We start from the raw sequence: 22,413 nt of genomic DNA, 5'->3' as shown, positions 1-22,413 counted from the left end.
AAGTTTTTTTCTTTTTAATAATATACTTTTAGTTTTCGCATGCAATAGTGCGGGAGTATTATATGGTAATGTATATATACCGTACATATCACATAGTCTCATGCTGGTTTAGCCCGGAATTTGTCTGTGGGGTGAGCCGATCGGACGCCAGCATGTAAAGGCACCACTGGCAGCCCCTATCAGTCCATATTTTGATCTCAACCACCCACCCAACCCACGCATGTCCACTACTCTCCTCGTCAGAGTCTCTATTGACAGTAAAACGGAGCAAAACAGAGGAGAAACAGCAAATCGTGGAGGGAGCAGCAGCAAAAACGGCGGTAAACTGGTCAGGACGGACAATACCAGTTGCTATTGTTTCCAAGTCATCAAAGACGTACCCGAACATTTTCCGCGCTTGGTGTTGCTAATGTATCATTCCAGTTCACTTCCTGGATAAGACTCAGAATTTAACCATTCTGAATTGCCCTGCAGATTTCAAACAGTTGAGAAATGTAACGAGAGTTTTCAATGTACGCAGAGGCCAACTTCGAGACTTAGCAATTATACAGACCAGTTTTACAACTTCTTTGAGAAACGTTTCTTGTTTAAAGACGTAACATTCTTCGATTTCTGGCCGCCTTTTTTGTGGATCCATATCCAGAGTCCTTTTATAATTACTAACAAGGCTCGACCGTATTTACGGTGTAAATCTCCTCCAACTCGCTTATATGCTCTTCAATCCATTCCCACACCATTTTTGCCACCTTTTCAGAGGTATCCAACACGAACGCATGCCTGATGTCCTTGTCACGTGACAGCTTGATGTCTCCATCCGGGAACCTCTCTTTCATGTCCTCGTAATATCCCTGTGGCACCCACGGATCTCCCAACCCGTAGAAGAAAACTAGTTTGTCCAGGTTTGACCGGATGCACTCGTAATCTAGTTCTTTTATCGTGACCAGCTGGCGGCCGATCTCTAGTACGTTATCCACTGTAGAATAATTCAACATGGCTTGCGCAGCTGTCTTGATGCTCTCGCTGTTTTCGACTTTGTTTAGATACATCCACCACCCTATCGACCAGCGTTGGACGAAGGAAGGCAAGAATGAGACGAACGCCGTCCCCATGAGAAAGGGCCAGTGCAGATAGTGACAGATGAACTTCCAGAATCTGCCACTGGGTGCCGAGTCCACACGCTCGATCGTTGGAAATAGCAGAACGCATTTCAGGACCTTTTCTTTGTCGTGATATCGTTTCATCATTTCCAAAGCGATGTACGCCCCAATGGAGTGTCCAATAAGAATTACTTTGGAGTGCTCAGGGATATAATAGGCCAGGAAAGCGAGCTTGTGTTCAATTTGATCGGTGAGAGTGAATGATGAGGGTTGTTCTTGATCCCATTGTTTGTTCGATTTCCATTTACAAGGACCACTTGGTTCATCGACCTGTGCATGACCTGAGAAAATAAAAACAAAAATAGTTTTTTTTTTTTCAATGCCAGGAAATGACACAATTTCTGCTATGGGTCTTTACCATAGTGGACCTTCACCGTTCAAAAGCTCTCTTTTCACTGGACCCTGATAACCTGCAGCTGGTTGTCTTTTAGGGTTAGGAGCATTGTTCGGTTGCTCGCTTTTTGACCAACCATGTAGGGCGTTGCAAATGGTGTAGGTCGCCTCCTTTACCAGTGCCTCTCCTGACGGTTTTCACGACAGTGGAGCTCTGGGACGAGAGAAGGCAACTACAGGACCAAATTTTGAGCTTTATCACTGTACCTTCGGATGCACCAAATGCGGCTATTTCCGAGTTGCTTTGAACCTCATTATGATTCAAGCGAGGCTAGGTGCAAAGTTTTTATTATGAAAATTAGTTTTCATTCAAATGCAAACAAAACTAATCATGTTCATATGAAAAGCTTTGCACTTAGCCTCGCTTTCATAATGAGGTTCAAAGCAACTCGGAAATGGCCTATTAACATCATTGGATATTTGGTGCGCGTGATCAAACGTCGATCTTAATTCCTTCAAACTGGGCATCGTGCAAAATTTAAACAAAAGCTAAACTTTGGGTCAGTGAAATTTCAAAGACAATAAAACCGTGCATCAGATATTTACCCATTGGACTCGCTACAAAAGATCGACGTTAAGTTTGCGCCAGAGCCGAGCTTTACCCGTTCTGTCCGTCTGAACCAGAGAAATAGAAGGTGTTGGTTGATTCAAACTCAGTCTGAGAAGTTTAGTTGAGTCAAATTAATGTCGAACTTCGCATGGACTTTATTTCCTCAATTTCGTTCAGTCTCAAGTGATATGTTCGAAGTTAGTCCTATGCCACACCGAAATTAAACTTGTATCTTAATGACAGAAACTATTTCTCGCCAAGTTACAGGCCGTAGCTTATCGAATTTCCAGGATAGTAACTGGGGAAATTCGTCATAAGGTAATTATACGGCATTTGACTTTTGTCTTCATACCGGTATATCTTGAGCGAGAACCACATAATTTTCAACCGTAGCCAGGTACCCTTGGTTGCTCTCTGTAATTGCAGAGTGACGTAGTGTCACGGCTTTCTCGTGTGTACGCAGAAAGTTGGTTTGTCTCCGTAGCAACAAAGAACCTAAATCTGATTACATACAGTCATGCTTAACGCCTAGCTAATTGCAAAGAGCACGGACTGGGCGTTTATCGCGACAGATGATATATTAATGCGGTTAAATAGGCTGGAATCGGAAAAAAAAATAGTAATAAAGTTATTTAATAACCAGGGAGCTCACGTCACCATGGTGTTGTTCAGTAAGGCAATTTTTGGCCCGTCGTTTTCAGATATGGAAGTAAATTAATAATGAGGAATTAAAATTTTTACATTCTCGACTCGAAGCAGAAAAAAATCTTTAATATTGTGGTTGTGAATTTACGGTTCCGTTTTCTTTCTACGTCAAATTTGTTTCGGTTTAAAAGCTTTCTCGAGGAGCGAAATGATCAAATGACAAAGCGTTTAAAGTGATTAGTAGGTTTTGTTTGAAGAAATTGTTTTGCTTGTGTACGAGTTTTCCGGCAGCAGATGGTCGCGTTAAAATTTTGAATTTAAATGAAAACATGAATCACTAGTTTTGAAATAAAGAGAAATTTCTCATCTCGCCAAAACTATTTTATAAAATCATCGACTTAAAAAAATAATCCTCAGAAAAGGAAATAATTCAAGAACGAGTAAAAAAAACCCACAACGCAAACTAAGAGCGAGATCACAATATCGCAAGCGTATGTATTTTGATGAAAAGATTTCGCGCCGTTTTAAAATAAAGAATTATAATTTATTTGCATGCCAGATATTTTTTTCGACTATTATTCTAACCATACCTGCATGCGAGACGCCGTAGACGGAGTATCTTCCTTTCCCTGCTTGGAAAATTGTCGAGATAAAGATGTCATAGAATCCTATGCCACCAGGATTACCCGGAATAACAACAATACAAACGTTTTCTTCGCTTGACCTCGCGCTGGCAATTCTTGTAGCTACTCCATTGATCAGAGCAATTTCATGCCTCACAGTTAAATTAGTATTATTATTCATTGGTTCTCAGATTTTTTTTACCAGAAAATCCAGCTCTTTAAAGCTATGTATATCGCTTTGTTGTTTTTAAACGGAAGCTTTTCACGAACGCATGCGCCGTACGACATAAGTTGTCAAATGAAAAAAGTTATAAAAATTTAAAGAATATTCAGTTTTGGCAAAATTTACCATGAATTCGTCGATTTGTGTCTTTCTCTTCAAAGCCTTCAGTGGTCTAAAAGCCGCCCAAATTGTTGTGAATTAGGCTTAACAATTCTTTCAAGGATATTCTAAGATCGAAGCTTGCCTATTTTTGTTTTATTCAAGACATCTCTGAGACAAGATTTTTGGATTTGGTTTGTTTTGGGTTTGGTGTGTCTGTCTCGAAGTGCTACTTATCATCCGCTTCACAAGTGGTTCTGAGTCAGTTATTTACCCAATAAATAAAACCTCGGTACCGAATTAACAAAAGCTGATAGTGTGAAAAAATCTTGGAATAGCGAAAAGTAAATTTTTCGAGTAATAACACAACGTTTTTAAAATTAGAGTCACAAGCAAGTCGCTTATGTCTGATTCACAACCAGCTACAAATCCGCGCTAAACATTGTCGTCGACCATGCAGCTAGTCAAAAAACAAAGGTCGCTGAACTAACGAACCTGTGTCTGAAGTAATTTTTATCAGAATTAATCGACCAAAAGTTTAACTGTCGGTGGTGTCAGCTACTGGCAAACTATGTGTATTTTTGTGGCCCCCCGCCTGCTCTCTAAGAATTTAAATCTTCTCAAATTAATATTTTTTTTATAAAAATGTTCGTGTCTGGTTGGTTCAATTAGTAATTCACGCTATATCCCGTTTCGTTTATTAAAATGCATTATTTCGGCAGGCTGAGAATCTCCTCCACTCTTGGTCTGGTGTGCCCTTGGCGGGTTTAAAGAAATACGGAATTAAAATAACTCTCTAGCTAATTTGTGACTCTATTAAATTACAAGTAGTCGTTTGTATTGTACAAAGGGAACTTAGCATTGATGGGCAAAGCCATCAAAACAGGCGGCAGAGCTGCAAAGAAGATAGGGATTCAAGCGTCCGAAACTTCCTGAAACTTTGCATTCTGCAATGAACCGTAGGCCTGCCTCTCCCAGTAAAACTATGGTATCTATTTAAAGAATACGCTGTTAGTCCAAATGAGACTTTTACAACGGTGGAATCCGAATTTTCTTAAAATGGCTACTCCAGATGGTCTATGGAAATTATTCAAAAATATCTCACTTAGTTCGGCCACCAATAACCAAGAAAGAAAGCCGGGACATCCTTTCTCACTTTTTTTGAAAATTCAGCTGATTCCATCTCATTGTTTATCCAGAATTCAAGCAAATTATGTTTGAGGGATTAAATAAAAGGCTAGCAAATTTTTGACCAGTGAACGGGATATTAAACGTAACTTTAACGTAAGTTAGAAGCTTAAACGCAGCTATGCATGTTTTTTCGGGCAAACGCATTTTTCACCGTACAGTAGCATTGATTATCACTTTCAAATATATAGACTGAGTTCTGAAAACTTGTCATCACGTCGCAGAAAATATCACGATATTATATTGTGCCCGACATATCAGTCTAATTGTTTTTATTAGCTTTAGGTGACCTCACATAACACGATAATCTAAGATCAGCTTATGAGCGATTGGCACCGGTCTCAGTGCCGAATTTATCAAGCACTGTTTATTATCCGTCTGAGACGAAAAATCCCCTTTAAATATTATACGCAAATCAATGCATTTTTTCCTCTTAAATTTAATACACAGAGACGTAATCGCCAGGAACTGCACCTATTACGGTGGAACCCGGTTCATGTTGATGCGGACGCCAAAGGAACAAGCAGAAGTGTCTTTATTATTGGCGGGCTTCGGAGTAAACCTCAACAGACATGTTTTTTTATGTTTTCTCGCCAATTCAAATAGTCTCGCATTAAAATTAATTTTCTTGGCATTTCAAATGGGACTGGCAACGTAATCTGTGTTTTTCAGTGCACATAACAACCAGGCCGTAAAGTGAGTATGAGAGCGTGTCACTCCCATTACAACAAAGTGTCTGTTGTCCGTATTAAAGGGGCAGTGTCATCTGTTTTTAGTGTCCCTTTGAATAGCCAAAATATATATTTGTATCGGCGGATCGTTAAAATGATGGTTCAGTTTTGTTAACAATATCCCTACTAGTGCACAGAAAGTAGTATAAATTATCTTTAGCGGCGGATGGCTAGGATGCAAATGATGCAACTTGAAAAAATTGGTCAACTTTTTCAAGTTCGTCCTGTGTATTTTTGGACAAATCACAAAAAAATTATTATGGTGTATTCTTCCTCAGTGAAATCGCTTAATATTTTTTCTCCCGGTGTTCTAAGAGCAATTTCGTGTGAGAGAAGAGGTTCTTAGTCAAATATTTGCGTAGTTTGCACCAAAGTACAGCCAAATCGCCTTGAAAGTGCCCCTGTAACCAGTGTCCGTATTAAGCGGGCTACTGTAAGAAAAATTTAAGAGCTTTTAGCCGGGATAAACACAACTGTGCGTAAGAAGCTGGTGTCCGTGTTAAGCGGGGTTCAGGCTGCTGTAGTTTAAGTTCGTGAGGCGCAAATCATCACTTAAAGTATGGTCTCTCACGCGCGAACCTCGTTTTAAGGGTATTTTTAACCCAAGATATGGGCATAAGACGCCAACGTGTGCGCGGTGAAAGGCGACTGAATCTCGTGCCCGGAGTCCTCAGGCTCTTTGGCCAGCGAATGGTCGTGATGATAATGGAACTTTATTACCACAGGATTTCTGTGGTAAAACAATGCAAGCCGTTACGGGGCAGCCAGTCAAAAAAAAAAAAAAAAAAAAGAGAGGTATCTTTTTCGAATTATCCATAGTCTTCCCCCGCGATCAACCGCTGGCCAAAGAGCCTGAGGACTCTGGGTACGAGATTGAACCTCGTACTTGCACATTCCACAGGCATCCCAAGCTCATCTCTCCCACATTGACAGAGTGAAGACTAATCAATTATCAAATAACAGTGGTGTCGAGTGGTGTCAAAGAAAGTCCAAAACGATGGAATAACCACTAACCGCATAAGAGTACGCGAAAGGTTGGTCAGTTTTTTTGGTAGATCTACGATAGTTTTTTGACCTTTGTTCCCCATACGAAGTCTTATGAAGCAGGAACAGGCTAAGAATGTAATTGAGTAGTAATTAAACTCACGAGAACTTGCCGTGTGTTATATTTTTGCGTTCACTTTCAGGAAACCCCTTTTCAATGGCTATACCGCTTCGCTTTCGAAATATTCCCGTGAGCCCCTGCTGTCAGCCAGTCAGCGAATTGTCCCCTACTGAGCCCACAGTTCCCTTCAGCGGTCAAATTTCTTTGGTTACGCGACGCCATCTTCATGTTTGTTAGTGCTGCTCCCTTGTCAAATTAAGACATGGCGTCGTTTTCGAGGTCGAAAGGAACGAGATCTGGTAAGTTCTGTTGAAACGTTTGCCATAAACTAAAACATCGATATTTTTCAAGCTTGCTGTTGTTATTGTTTGGTCCTCTGCAGCTTCCCCGCTTCGAAACAGTGCTCCAGACAATTTGCGGCGTTCTGGAAGTTTTGGTAAATCGGGTAAAAGTTTGCATTTAGCTGCATCGTTTGACTCCAAATCTGGGTATGTTCATTAAATACTTACATCTTTGTTATTACCATTTGCTAATGTGGTTACTGTGGTTACATTGGGGCGACTTTGTTTGGCAGTGCGATTGCAAGCACTATGCAGATGTTCTGGCATTCCCCAGTTGCCAAAACTGTCGTCTCATCATGAATTTACATGTTAAGCTTAAATATTCTTGTAGTTTTACGGTTCTGAAAAAATAAAGTACTCCAATGAATATTGCTGGCGATTACCCTTTCATATTCCATGAATTTTTCTCCGAAATTATTAATCTAGATGAGCTTAATTAACTGTTAAAGCAGACTGATTTTTAATCACTGTGTTTACCATACAGTAAAGCTTATATGTACTGTATAAATCTTTATCGGTATTTTGCTTAAAACACAACATTAGCAGCATTTATCGTAAAAATTAAAAGCTTGTTTGTGGCTTAAAGTTTTATCTAAGTTGTTGGTTCTCATTCTTGCTCTCAAAAATCGACACTTCCAAATTCAAATTTGATCCAGAACCCGAGAGCCACAGATTTGTTAATTGCTAGGTGATTTAGTGCTACCCTCGTTAAATAGAGTTGATTAATTTACAGTATCTACTTTCCATTAGGAGACCTGAATTCCATGTATTGGGAAACAAATAACTTACATTAATTTTTCTAATATTTTCTTTTTTGTTTACATTTTATTAAGAAAACATACAAGATCATCTACATCCAATGCTGAAATTGGAAACATTGAGAATGAATACATCAGAAATCTTCAACAGCAGATCTACTTCCTTGAGTTGGAAGCCAACTATTTGTATCCTTAATTTTAACCCTAGCTGTAAATGCTTGCCAAACATTTTCTGATTATAGATTGAAATAAACAGAGTGAGTTGGTATGCAGGTAAGACAGTCACTCCTGTCTCTTTTACATGGGGGTCCTCTCCCTGGGGTTGTGTTCACCAATTATACCAGACTCTTTTTTTTATGCTGGCACAGAAGCCAGTTGGCATTATAATGTAAACAAGGTAATGAATGGTCAAAATTATTGTGGTTTATTGCGGACAATAAATCCTGCCTGATCCGTATCCTAATCTATGGAAGGCTTTATAGTTGGTATTATCCCTTCCCCCTACCCCTCTGGAAATTACAATTAATCTTGGCTTCCTACTTTTATTAAAAAAAAATTGGGCTTTTCAGAGACTCCCTCTCTTGCAAAATTCGGCTTGTCACATTAATCTTTTGGGCAATTTTATTTAACAATAATAATATTATCCTGCAAAATTGTGCAGAATATCACTTGATACTTAGCAGACGAGGCTGTTAAGGCCGAGTTGGCTAAAATCAGGATATATTCTGCAAGATTGAGCAGGATATTATTATTATTCAACACATTGATTACAAAACACAGTTTTATTGCAGGAAAGATGGAGACTGTATTTGGAGGTGGTTTCTTTTTTAAAATGCTGGCTGTCATGTTTCTCCCTGACACACAAAATTACGCACATGTATATCGCAGGATGTCTGTTATGTACGGACGATAAATATCGAGTGCACCAATGACCATATTTAGGCAGTGTTACAATGTGTTGAATAATAATTCTGAATATTTTCTAGAATGGCAATAATTAATCTGAAAATTCCAGTTGTATGCATGTTGTTCTTGATCTGGTTGTTATCTGTTTGCAATACCCAATGGAAGAGTAAAAGCTAATCTAGTACAAAGTGTTCCACTTTTCAATACTGGAGTTGCAATAAATTGAGCTGTGCTCTGGTGAAGAAATTGTGATAAGAGTCATTACTGGGGTTTTCATATAGCACCACAAGCTAACAGTTAATCCAGTGTAGTGTGAACATTAAGCCTAAATGTCCCACACTCATGCAGCAAACTAAGTACGGTTTACTCTGCGAGAGGGTCATGACTTTGTGATTCCTTAATTTCCTTAATGGTCATGTTATCTCAGACGAGAACAGGCACGCAAAGCCTCAGGTAAGGACTGTTAGAAATCGATCGTGATCATCACGCTAACCACTGAAGATGCAATTAAGTGAGCAAAAGCTGTTGAATAGTCTTGACTTTAATTTTTTGTATGGTGGCCACTCAGCAGATTGGAGGTTTTTTCTATTTGCAACCACTCCCCACCTCGACCCCTCTGGATTTTCCAATTTAGCTTCATACTTTCTTATAGAAAATTTATATTGATTTTTGAGACCCTGGGGGCACTCCCATTCCATCTATCCTTCTCCCTAATGGATAAAAGTGGGCTCAAAACTAAACTACTGAATAGAATAACAGTTGCTACCCAATATTAAATTCCAAACTAACCACCAATGTGGAAAATTTACAGAAATTTGTGCATTAGAAATTTAAATTTAATACATGTATGTACATGTCTGCAATTGTGTGAAAAAAGACCCTCAGTTAATTCCCAGCCCAATAAACCCTCCATTAATAAAATACATGTAGTTTAATTATGATCTGTACAACATACAGTATTTTTTATCTTGCCGCTTCACAGTCATCCCTCCCCGCGTCACAGAGGAAGCAGACCGCATGATGAGGAAGCTGCGGGATCTTCAGTCCCAGGTGGATGAGCGAGCTTCAGATGTGGCCAGGAAAGAGTCTCAGTTACACATGCTGGAAGCAGAGAAAGAATCTGCGATCAAGCGACTCAGAGATGCCGAGGGTGAGATGATCATCTTTTGCTTGCTAGCGAATTGCAAGGCGTACATGTACATGTATATTTAAGTGACAGGTCTGACTGTTGATTTAAGAGGTTAAAATTTGTGGTTTGGTACTTATTAGTGCCCTTGGGCTGTGTACTGAGCTTGAGTGAGTCTGAACATAAAAATTGATCACTGTTGCAGTTACAGCAATGGTATCTAAATGTTAATATAATCTTGTAACTTAACTGTAAGGCATATCAAAGTTGTAGGGCTGATTGTCTCTTTTAGGGGTTAAAATTTGTAATTGGCCGTACTAGTACAGTACATGCATAAATGTTGTTTACATTGAGTATAGTCTAAATTGCAATTGAAGGCAGATAAGGAAATGTAGGGAAATGAATTAAAAACTAGGTAATAATCAATGTTGTAATAGAGCAGTGCGGACTCAACGTGGCCCACGGCTCAGCACAGTGAAAAATATAATAATTCACTAGCGCACAGGTGTGTGGGACAGTCTCCCTATCTCTGATTTTGTAAGGTTGGCTTGTATGGAAGAGTAATTTATGTGGGATAATTAATTTTGTTCAGATCATCGAGGTACATATTAATGTACATGTAGCTATTTAACAATTAGACGGCGAGCTTGAGGTTTCTATCGGAAGGCGATAGAAACCGAGAGCGAGCTGTCTAATTGTTTTAGCATACCTCAGTGATCGATCTATGAAGCAAAAAATATTTTTATTTCATAAATTTTGATATATTTGTGCAATGATGCATGCTAAATCGCGCTCGCTCTGACAAACTGCCGTCTATCGATCGATAGACGGCACCTGTGTAGCCAATCAGATTGCGCGTTACGCGATAGTCGGTCACTGAGGTATGCTAATTATAAATAGCCTTCAGCAGGCTCATTGATATTAACCCAGTCAGCTCTTTTAGACTGACTAATCGCCTTTAAAATTAGCCTCAAGTATTTGAATGTGTTCTGTTAAATAAAATTTCAGCTGCTGATAAAAATCTTTCAGATGGTGAAATTCCCTCATACTAGCCGGCTCTTAAGGCGACATCCCTGTTAATTGTCACAGTATGTGATTTTCCTCCATTGTTGCCATAGATTCCCATGCAGCAGAGAAGCGTCAGCTGGTGAATGAGATAGTGTCGCTCAAGAAAATGTCTGATCTTCATGATCGTGACTCTGCTCGACGAGACCTTCAGGTGCATCAGTACAAAAGTGAAGCTGACAAGGGACTCACCGCATTACAGGAGGCTGAAAGAAAAGTGCAGAACTATAGAGTTGAGGTACAAAAATCTACACACTTATGGGTTATGCACCTACAATCTTGGGCATTTAATCAAAGTCAGCAGGGTAATGAACCTAACAATGTTAGCTAAGCTGCTGGCCGGGGGTGGGGTGGGGATGAGGGATAATTGACAACAATCATCTGCTCATACTGTACGGGGGGGGGGGGGGGGTGGTGTTTTTACTCCTCAGAATTTTTGGTGGGGTTGTGCCGCCCGGTTCTCGAAATCCTGACCCTATTTCAGACCAAAACGTGCCATTTTCCATACCTGTTTTCGGACCTGGCCTCTAAAATCCATACCCATTTCAGACCTGGCTTGTAGCATAATTAAGCTTCGCATCAGTGCCAAAACTCACCTGGAAATTCAGCTCGAATGAAATATTTTGGATACTTCTCTTTCTCTACTTTTCATTTGGAGTTGAAAACTTAAGACAAATTATAATAAGTTTATACACTGACTCTTGATTCCCTTGAAAATCATTCCAATTTAAGACCAAAATGGTCAAAATCTATACCCATTTTCAGACCAAAACGGCTCAAAAACCGTACCCTTTGGGGCGGCACATACCTATATAGTTCATATAGGGGAGTACCCCCCCCCCCCCCCCCCCCCCGTGCATACTGTACTGGGGACCTTCTACCATTTTGGTAGATTTGGATCCAACATTTGTTTGTTTATCTAGTAGATTTGCACTTGAATGTATTACAGCTGTAGTAATTACATGTACATGTACAGATAAGACAGTGCATAATGGTTTTCATTTTTTCCCATCTTAAGACTATTACACTGTTGCTCAAAAGGATTCCTTTTGAGTTCTTTACATAGAGTTTACCAGCCTCTCCACTAAGCAGGACTGAATTCAGCACAGCTAGAAAAATTTTAAGACATTTCAATGTTTTAGAGGCCACTGCAGACAAATGCCAACTAAATGATCCTTCGCTGCTATTATTTTTAGCTAAGGACCTGAACCAGCCTTGTACATGACTAGCTCACCACAAAGCTTTCTCAGAGTCTGATTGGTTCAAATTAATCGTGTGACATGATACTATTAGTGTTCATCCACGGAGAGACACTATCAGTGCATACTGTGCCATGTCGGCAAAAGAAAAAGTTCCTCCAATTTTTCTTCTTACAATTATTTATTAAAATTTTTGCCGTTAAGGTCAAATTGGTGAGCTGTAAATTCAAAATGCCAGTTTCACTGCAGTCAGATGAATATTTTGTGTCGAACAATAAAAACAATAAGAGTGTTTCTTTCTCTGACTATCAGTCTGAAAGTCGCCCCTTGGAAATTTGATGCCCTTAAAACTAGCATATAATTTATTAGCTCTCAAAGCTTCTCTTCTTGGTCTTACATAATGTCTTGTTCTAACAACATCAAATTTCTCCAGGACAGCTATCAGTCTTAGTCCATTGACAGAAACACTCTGTTGTTTGTCTGTCTTGAGGTTAAATAAAGGCATTGATTTGTTCGTTCGTCCGTCCATCCGTTCATTCGTTCGTTCATTCGTTCAGTCAGTCATTCGTTCGTTCGTTCGTTCATTCATGTTCACTTGGCGTGTAAGCCGTTTCTGTTTTTAACAGGACTGTTTAATTAATAAGGACTGAAAACTATCTTTCCATATATATCTTTAGCTTGATCGCAAGACCGAGGATTTGAACAATCTGAGAATAGAGTTGGAAGAGAAGAGAGCGGAATGTTTGAAGCTCAAGACCCAGCTACAGGAAATGGACGACAAGTTCTTTGATTCTCAAGCAAAGACAAAAGAGGAGTTAGGGCGAGCACTCAGGGTGAGATACTTTTTTTCGTCCTCATTCTTGATAGCCTGTGACAGCAGCCTGCTTTTCTGACTTTTGTTAAACCAGCAGCGGTGGGTGAAACAAAAGCTGTAAAGATGTCTGTTCTTAAAGCAGGTCTTATGTTTTTGCGTTCGATGTAGGAAGAACACACTCCTAAGGCCTGTCGCACACTTGGGGAAAGAGCTGAGCAAACTGCCTTGCAAGGCGATTAGCTCAGCTGTTTCATCACCTGTACGGTTGAGTTTTCATGAGTGTTCCGCCTCGCAAGTCCATGAGTAAAATATATGTCATAGATTTCGCCTCGCAAGGCAAAATTCTCACGAAAACTCAATCGCACACTTGAGGTCTGCAACAGCTGAGCTGATTGACTCGCGATGCCTCGAAAGGCAGTTTGCTCAGCACTGAATGAATTATTGAAAACACGTCGTTTTGTATTTTATGGCTAACTAGTAAAGAAAAGTTTGTTGGGCGGCCACGGTAAGGCGCGGGCGCGTTTGCACTAAAAAAAAAAAGTAATAGAACCAAAAGTTTTAAGTTGTAGCTAAGAGCTTGTCATTCTTTGCAGGAGGAAATACGGCAATTGCGACTTCAGTTGAAAGAAAAGGAAATTAATGCTGAGCAAGACAGAAGTCTAAGAAACAAGGTAGAAATACAGTGTAAATAAACAAAATATCTTAAAGGGACTGTGTCTGGCTTATGCGCAGTAGAGTCCGGTTGAGACTAATTTGCATACAACTCGTGGCGTGTAAAAGCTTTCAAAAATATCACAACATCAGCTTCTGTACTTAACAAAGAACGTTTAAAAATAAAACATTTAGCTAACTTTGCGAAAATGAACGCAATTCAAACAGATGAAAACAGCTTCATGAACTCTCCAACGGTATTTTAAAAAGTTGGGCTTTTTCAAAATGCTTCTCATCAACGCGCACATGCGCCTTGGGTGACATAGTTCCTTTAACTTTAAGCACGTGACTCAAGTGTTATATCATTGGGGGTGTCTAATTTGCTCGAAAATCAATTGATGCAGCTTGGCGGCGATTTTTCAGAACTATATACCCCTTATACACCCTTCACAAAATTTCCCAAATTCCAGGTTATGTCAGTACAGTGTAAATATTTTATTGTCCGCTTATTAATATCGCACTGAAATAGTGCCAAATCGAACTGAAGTCGTAGTTGCGCAAGCAATCCAAGCGTGAGAAAAAACGAAAATAACCTATTCTTCCAGGCTGAAATGCACGTAAGGGCTAAAATGATTCGCAGAGTGGGCTGAAGTGATCTTTAACGGCGTCATTTTGTCCCAAAGTCGGACCAAATTGACCCTAGAAACTGAGTAGAAGGGGATTAATCAGCCCCTAAGTCATCAGGGTTTAATTTGCACTTTGGGGCTACTTAAAAGATGATCTCTTTTTTTAACTTACAGTATGTACATGTACATGTAATGAGATAAACCTTGAAATATCAAGCTAGCTAGCGAGGCAAAAAAGTCAAATCCTCTTTACACTTTACAACAAATACATGTATAAGCCATGTAACAAGAAAGTTAAGGTCAAGCGAAAGTTCTGCGCTATTCAATGACGTCCTTTGAACTTCAAAACCCAAATACTGTTTGCGTGTTTTACTTCTATCGATAAGGACCTTAACGTTAGAGTACGGTTACGAGATTGAATACGAGTACAACTTTCAAATTTCAAATCAGTCACATCCGCAGAACTCTCACTCTTTCCTGTCCTTTACCAGCACATAAGGAGACCCTAGAAACAAGATTGACGTGACAAGCGGTTATCTAAGCCACGCAAACTAGATTTGAAAAGTTGTACTCGTACTCAATCTCGTACTCGTAGTCAAATCTGATGGTCCCTTATCATAAATACGGCGACAACTGACTGACCACAAAAATACAGAAAACAAAAGAGTGAATTGAAATCGGCCAATCACAGCGCTTGAACATGGCCTTTTGACCCCGATGAACCGAACGTCTTTGCTTTCTAAGAGGTCCGCTACACTGTTTGACGACAGTGAAATCGTAACGGTTGATCGAATCCTGAGCTTCAGACTCCTCATGTTATTGAAAGGCACAGCAGTTAAGCATGAAAAGAAAACTCAGTAATTCGAACTTCTCAGTCTGCCTCGGTGCGCTCTTGGTTCAAAGGACTTTATGTTCGCTTCACTGTATTGCTTACCCTAAAACCCTACCAGTAAAAAACTCGAACGTTTCGTCAAATTTAATAGTTTTGAATTCCTCTCGACGGTTTCAGAATCTATATTAGCTGGGGCACATGCGCAGTAGAGTCCGGTTGAGACTAATTTGCATACAACTCGTCGCGGGATTTTTGCTTTTCCGCTATTGCAAAAGCTTACAAAAATATCGCAACAAACAGCGTATGTGATTACTAAAAAACGTTTGTAAATAAAAAATTCAGTTAACTTTCGGAAGATGAACGCGATTCAAACAGGTGAAAGCAGCTTCCTGAACTCTCCGACGGTATTTTCAAAAAGTTGGGCCAACGATTTCAAAGTGCTTCTCATCAACGCGCGCATGCGCCTGGGGTGACATAGTCCCTCTAACAAGATTAGAATTTAATAACAAACCAGCCTCTTGTTTCCGCTACAAGGGTCTCTTTGGTAACTCACGTTTCAAGTTTCTGTGTTAATCCATCCCTCCTTCTATTTCTTTTCAGATTCAAGATGACTGTACAGCTTTAATAAAAGAAAACGCTGCTATATCAGCCCAAGTCGTCGAGCTGAGAAAACAAATAGATATGGTAGGTTTTTGCATTTTGTTTTTAGTACTAGCCCTAATCAAAGATTGTAGGAGTGCATTTAAAACCCGCAACTGGTCATTTTCGAGTTGCATTTAACCTCATTATGAAAGCGACACTAAGTGCAAAGTTTTTTTCATGAAAATTAGTTTTCATTCATATGTAAACAAACTAATTTTGAGAATGATGCAAAGTAATGACACAGGCAATTTCCGAAAAAGAAATTCTGAGTGCTCCTATCACTAATTAGGAGTCGAACCTAAGACCTTCCGGCTACTAGTTTGGACGCTCTACCACTGAGCTACAGGAGACTCGTGGGAGCTAAGCCTAAGGCCATTAAACTAGGTTCATGGGACAAACATCTTTCATACTGCTAGGATTGGAATGTCAATGAGTGGCATATGCGCAATGAAAGGAAATGTGATGTAATATTTTTGAAGCCTTTTTAAAAACTTAGCCTCGCTTTCGTAATGAGGTCCACAGCAACCTGGAAAGGCCTTTTCTTTTCTGTTTTCCATTACCAATAGACTGCAAAACATTTATTTGTTATTATTGACTGTTACCTAGAAGAAAGGTTTCTTATGTGTTTTCAATGTTTTGCTGTTTTTGTCTACAGGATCGTGCTCACAAGGATGAAAAAGATTTCCGTCGTCACGCTAACATCCAAGAACTTGTAACGCTTAAGGAAAGCGAAAAACATTTACAACAAGAGTTGGAGCGAACAAAAGAAATTTTAAAAGTAGAACAGCATAACCACAGAGAAACACTGGAAAAGGTAAACCCCTAATATCAAAGATCAAATTCTCCTATCTTGAACCCATACTTTTATTATAAATGTACTGGGGAGAATTTATTAAAATATCAAGAAAATTTACCTTGGGTGATCATATCCTTAATTCTCATGACATCAGGGATTGAATAAGTATTGATATTACGAGGAGAAATTTGATGTTGATCACTGTTAGGGCTTGAAGGGTTAAATAAATAACTGAACACTGTACATCACTGGCTGTCTGTATGGTTTGTACAGTGTAAAATGCTTTGAACTCAGAAATCACATAAAAAGCAGCTAAATAAGCCATTTCCGAAATGCTTTGGACATTATTGAAGCGAGGCTAAGTGTAAAGTTTTTGTTATAAAAACCAGTTTTCATGCATATGCAAACAAAACTAATCTACATATGAAAAGCTTTGCACTTAGCCTCGCTTTCATAATGATGTTCACAGCAACTCAGAAATGGCATATTATGATTATCTGGGTGAGTGTAGTCCTGCCTTGAGGGACTGTTTGAGGTGACATTGATTGATGTTTTCACAACCTGAGCGGAAGTCATCATCAGAATCAAGTGAACTGTGAACTGGGCCCGGTTGTTCAAGAGCGGATAACTTTGAATATCCAGTGGATTAAAAGTACTCCAACGAATACATTTTATCCACTGGATAGCGACTTATCCACTGGATAAAGCTATCCACTCTGAAAAACTGGCGCGTGATTGGTATGTTATTGGTAGTGACTATCAATAAGTTGTGGTGCTATTGGCTGTGAAGTCATTACCCCAACCACAACATTTATTGTTATCCTCGGTAATATTTACTTTAATGGACGTTGTATCTTGTTTGTTTTAGCTGTCTAGAGAAGAACAAGCTTCTCTGGAGGGTGAGTGTTGAATAATCTTTTAGACACTTCCAATTTGTTGAGATTGAAAACCACGGTGCTCCAAAATGCTCCGCTTGTACTCTTTCGTTCGTCGGAAAAGAAATTGTTTTCCGTCTGAATTTAATGGGCACGGTTGCGTAAAGCATCTTCAGATTAGTGGAAGTTTTCTCCAGTCGTTGGGATTTGAAACCCAATGTACCCGAAAAATGCTTCGCTTGTGCCATTTTGTACACTGGCAAAGAAACAGTTTCCATGTTGATATCATGAGTGACAAATTACTCCTTAATTTTGGCGCGAAATTTCAGCGTTAATTTATAATTTCACATGTAAACTTACAAACTTGCTATGGCAACGTTTCCTATATCTCAGTACCAAGATGGCGTCCAGGTTTAAAAATGTTATGGATGAAAGAAGTTACGGCATTAAAAGACGCTGCAGAAAACTTAAATACGCGAAGGAGCACAATTAACTGGGTGAGGGTTTTTGAGAACTGGTGTGATGAAAATGGCCTTGAGAAAAACCCTGAGATGGTTCGCCCTGAGCAGTTGGATAAAGTACTCCAGCGGTTTTTTGCCTGCGTGTGTAAACAAGACGGAACCAACCACGATTGAGAGTAATTTGTCACCCATGATATTGAAAGATAATCAAATGGTATACTCGTGAAATTAGGAAATAATTTCACTTGTCACCATTTGATTACATATACAAACTTAATAGACAGCACGACTGTAGAGCCCAGGCCCATGGCTTGGTTGCATTAAAAGCATCCAATGGAGATGTTTTTGGAGTTGATTCTTCCGCGTCCTTAGTAACCCTCATTCAGTCAAGTTATCCAATATACATGTACCACTCGAGAGAATCCTTCAGAACACAGATCATAGGCACTCCAAGAAACCACGACAGCAACGCCAACGAAAACTTCACTTGAAATTATAAGTTCACGGTATTTGTACTACTTCGCAATTATTGCAATAGACCCTTCTCCAAAATGACGGCCGAAAATTCAAATAAGTGAAAATTAAAAACGTATACCAACAGTAGAGAGAGCGCTTTTACTTTAGTTACCCTGCAAAGTTTCAGCGTATCGGGTGTAATATCAGCTGAGAAAATGTAAGTTGAAAAATGAAAATTTACAGACGTTTGTATGACTGGGGGTATGACGTATACCCCCAGTCATACAAACATCTGTAAATTTGTCAAATTTCATCTTACATTTCCTAAGCTGATATAACACCTAATATGCTGAAACTTTGCTGGGTTACTAAAGTGAAGGTGCTCTTTCCAGTGATGGCATCAGTTTTTCATTCAGTTCAGTTTTAACTCATTTAAATCTGTTGCCGCCATTTTGGAGACGGGTCTATTCGTTCAACCTGTTCAATGTGGCTGAACTGTCCAGTAACAGAAAAGGTGGAAAAGGAGTTCAAGTTGAGACAAAGAATGAAAATTTTACCGTCATGTGCTCACGTTCTCCACAAAACCTTGAATTTGGTCATTTCACGTTACTGTTTGGCCGAGTACTGCGAAGAAATGTACCAAAGTTTATAACGCACGTACAGGGCCTTTTTTTTTTCTCATTAAATCATATTATGTTGTGAAGTTCTCGTTGCCATCGCCGTAGTAGCTTCTTAAACTCCCTGATGATTGCAGAAAACGTACCCCGTGACGACCCAAAGAACGTTTACTTAGGAGGGTATAGAAAAGTCCCACTTGTGTTAAGATGTTTTATGCAACCCGGACCAGACCACTAAGTTGTGTTCTTTCCCCTTCAAGCCTCGGCCTGATCAACAAGCTTATTCTACTTACTGTTTTCATATCCACTTTATGGTACTAGTTGCGAGAATTAGGGGCTGTTTACACGGAGGGAGGAAGATCCTAGCATCCGAGAAGGCGGAAAAACTTTTCGTTTGCTTTACATGCACAAATTTCGGCCGAAGTGGTTACCGAGTGGAGAAGGAAAAGAAGAATAACTGTCTGCCTTGAGCAGCTAAACGCCAGGCTGCCGTCATGTTTGTTCTTTTTGTCCTTAGTACTAGGATCTTCCGAGCGAAAGTAGTGTGCATGGAGCTAGGATCTTTCTATTACTAGAATCTTGCTATCTCTCAGCTAGGAAGAATGTACCTCTAATAAGATCCAAGCGCTAGGGTCAAGTACAACCTTTTTGCATGTAAACTGAATACAGAAAACATATGGCGCTAGGATGATCCGCCCTCTAGTATCTTCCTAGTGCTACATGTGTAGGATCTTCTTATCTCTCAGCTAGGACGGTCCTATCTCTAGGAAGATCCTAGCGCTAGGGCTAAGTACAACTTTTTGCATGTAAACTGAATACAGAAAACATATGGCACTAGGATGATCCGCCCTGTAGGATCTTCCTAGTGCTAGGATCTTCCTCCCTCCATGTAAACAACCCCTTAGTCTATGGCTTTTTCAATCACTTCGTTTTACTTCACTGATTTAATTAGCTTAAATTAGGAAAAACTCAAAGACTAATTGAACGCATGTTTAGCTGCAAGATAAAAAAAAAAGACACGGAAGAGTTTTTAATGTAATAACAAGTCTGTTTTCCAAATTAGAATTAAGTTGGCGCGATTTGGATTTCACGGCCAAATACCAACTTAGCATACATTGAAAACAAGTCCTTCAATTTTTATTATGTAAACCACACCTTCGGATAAAAAGACCCACACCCACCGTCTCCTCCATAGCTCTTTTATAGGAGCCTTGTATTACTTTCTTAAAATTAACGAGTTTTTCTTTTATTTCTTGCAGCCAACCTGAGGCGAACCCAACTGCGCAATGAGTTGAACGAGGTGGAAGGGCACCAGGACACCACAAACTCTCAAAACGTCGCGTTGAAAAGAGACAAGCTGCTTCTTACAGACGAGGTGGCGAACTTAAACGCGAAGGTATGAATACTTCTTACAAGACTGTGTGCTTCTCTTTTCAGGTATTTTTGAGCGCGGGATAAAACGTGAACACGCGTAACTCGCGTTTCTGTGTGGCAGCGCATTCGCGCGCGTTGCTTGTTTTATCTCTCGTTTGACATCTCCTTCAAATGGGCTGGTCGTGGTCCATTTTTGATTGACTGTTGAAATGAAATGCTTACTTTGAGCTGTCTGTTTAGTGACCTCTGCATGTATCTGGCGTTTAAAATCTATTTTCACGAGTATTCTTGAAACTGAAACTGGTTGTGTCTTTTCCTTCGCTTGGCACTGGTACATGTGTAATAATTTTTTTGCGTGTAGCTCCGATTCTACCTTTTTTCGCGTTTTCTCTTGCATTATCAAGTGCACTGCAACTTATATGTAAGACTCGTTAGTTTGACGGTTGCGTCTGTCACCGTAAAAAAAAAAAAAGAATTATTTCTTGATTGTACCCACAGTTAGACGAACGTGACGAAGAGATCGAGCGTCTGAAGTTAAGACTCGAGGAATCTGAGTCTAGGTGCTCACATCTGGATTCTAAAGTGCGGATGCAGAGAAGCTTGGAGTCCATAAAATGGGAAGAGTTTGAGAAACTAGCCACTACTATGAGGGAGTTCTCAAGGTCCATGAGTCCATCTAAAAGCGGTAGCTTAGTGGACTACTAGAAACAATACACAGTGTGGTCAAAGCGTGAGTCATGAAAAGTGGTGCTAAGTTATTAGAGTGGTATTGTGCTTGACTGTCGATTGCCAGTCTTGGTACTGGTTGCATGTTTTCCCGCGCTTGGCATCGGAACACCGGTTGCATGTTTTCCCGCGCTTGGCATCGGAACACCGGTTGCATGTTTTCTCGCGCTTGGCATCGGAACACCGGTTGCATGTTTTCCCGCGCTTGGAACTGGGACATCAGTTGAATGTTTTCCCGCGCTTGGAACTGGGGCATCAGTTGCATGTTTTCCCGCGCTTGGAAGTTGGAACTGGAACACCGGTTGCGTCTTTTCCCGCGCTTGGCACTACAACACCGGTTTTACTTTAGAAAGGGAGTTCGTTTTAATTGTTTTCCCATACCAGAGCTACGGGGAGACTGGCGCGAGTGAGAGGGATTATGGGATCGTTTGGGTCCATTTCTTAGTAGTCCAGTGTAAACGAAATACTCTTTTAGGGGAAAACATATGTATTATGTACCATGGCGAAGCCTTAGCTTCAGCCACTACCTGAAAAAAAAAATTACGAATAAATCATGTTTTAAATGCCTTGCTGCTAAAATCCAGGCCACTGGTGATATTGCGTTGGTAAATGCTTGTTACCGAAAACGTAATATTTGTTTGCCACCATGCATTCATCATTTCTCTACCATGAAACCTTCGCCGAACCTTTTCACGGCATTTGTTAAACTGTTGCTAGTTACACGTAAAATTAGCGGATTTATAGATATTATCCACCGACTGTTATTCAGCTTTCGTCTGCCAGTGTGCTGTCATGGACACTGAACAACAGTATTCCAAATTACCAACAAAAAGCGCGGTTATTATAGAACAATAAAAGGTTGTTCTGTGGGAGCAATATTTTAAATAATTATAGAATTGAGCGCAATCTGTTGTTTCCATAAACAGACACAAATTAATCCTAGCATACGTATATATCACCATTTCAAAAGCAACGGTTTAAAGAACTGAAGTGTCTGTCTTTGACCCTCAAAGCGTCGTGAATTTTTTTCAAAATAAAGGAAAACAATATTTTTAGTTGATCAGCTGTTTCCATTCTGCAAGGCAGCGCCTTCGAGCAAGATTTATTGTTCTTTACTTCCGAATAAGCCAGGACTTTCGTATATAAAAACAGCTGTTCTCAGAAACTTTAGATAAGAAAACTTAAGAAGAAATCGCAATTAATACTCCCACGCGCATTCGTGCCTCCCACGCAAACTGAAGGATATCCTTCTGCCCTTGTTTCTGGAAACGTCGCTATTCGGTGTCAATACATCTTGCAGTACAGACCTTCATAACGTTAAAATAAAATTGTGATGAAACGCAAAACGCTGCTAAAAAGAGTACGTTGAAATTAGCTAAAAGGCCAGTTTTGAGAGTACTGTCAGGGTTCGTACGGGTCATAGAAAACCTGGAA

At 39.8% G+C, this 22,413-nt stretch overlaps 2 protein-coding genes across 2 annotated transcripts; one reads left to right on the top strand and one right to left on the bottom strand.

Moving 5' to 3' along the window:
* On the bottom strand, positions 1 to 3,650 carry LOC146485536 (lipid droplet-associated hydrolase-like). The gene is made up of 2 exons (XM_085103302.1): positions 3,336 to 3,650; positions 1 to 1,438 (listed from the first exon to the last, which is right to left on the bottom strand). The coding sequence occupies exons 1-2, from the start codon at positions 3,547 to 3,549 to the stop codon at positions 660 to 662; spliced, it is 993 nt and encodes a 330-aa protein (XP_084959428.1). The 5' UTR covers positions 3,550 to 3,650; the 3' UTR covers positions 1 to 659.
* A 3,259-nt stretch (positions 3,651 to 6,909) lies between these two features.
* On the top strand, positions 6,910 to 21,320 carry LOC146485535 (uncharacterized). Its single transcript, XM_085103470.1, has 13 exons — positions 6,910 to 7,013; positions 7,097 to 7,202; positions 7,889 to 7,999; positions 9,147 to 9,172; positions 9,702 to 9,869; positions 10,964 to 11,148; positions 12,787 to 12,942; positions 13,517 to 13,594; positions 15,633 to 15,716; positions 16,330 to 16,488; positions 17,339 to 17,369; positions 20,139 to 20,275; positions 20,752 to 21,320. Exons 1-13 carry the CDS (start codon positions 6,977 to 6,979, stop codon positions 20,956 to 20,958), a joined length of 1,485 nt encoding a protein of 494 aa, XP_084959596.1. The 5' UTR covers positions 6,910 to 6,976; the 3' UTR covers positions 20,959 to 21,320.
* Positions 21,321 to 22,413: the final 1,093 nt, after the last annotated feature.

Source organism: Pavona decussata, unplaced genomic scaffold, assembly GCF_977016875.1.
Source record: "Pavona decussata unplaced genomic scaffold, jaPavDecu1.1 SCAFFOLD_26, whole genome shotgun sequence".
Lineage (NCBI taxonomy): Eukaryota > Metazoa > Cnidaria > Anthozoa > Scleractinia > Agariciidae > Pavona > Pavona decussata.
Note: the sequence above shows the minus strand (reverse complement) of the source record. Positions and strands in the feature narration are given on the sequence as shown.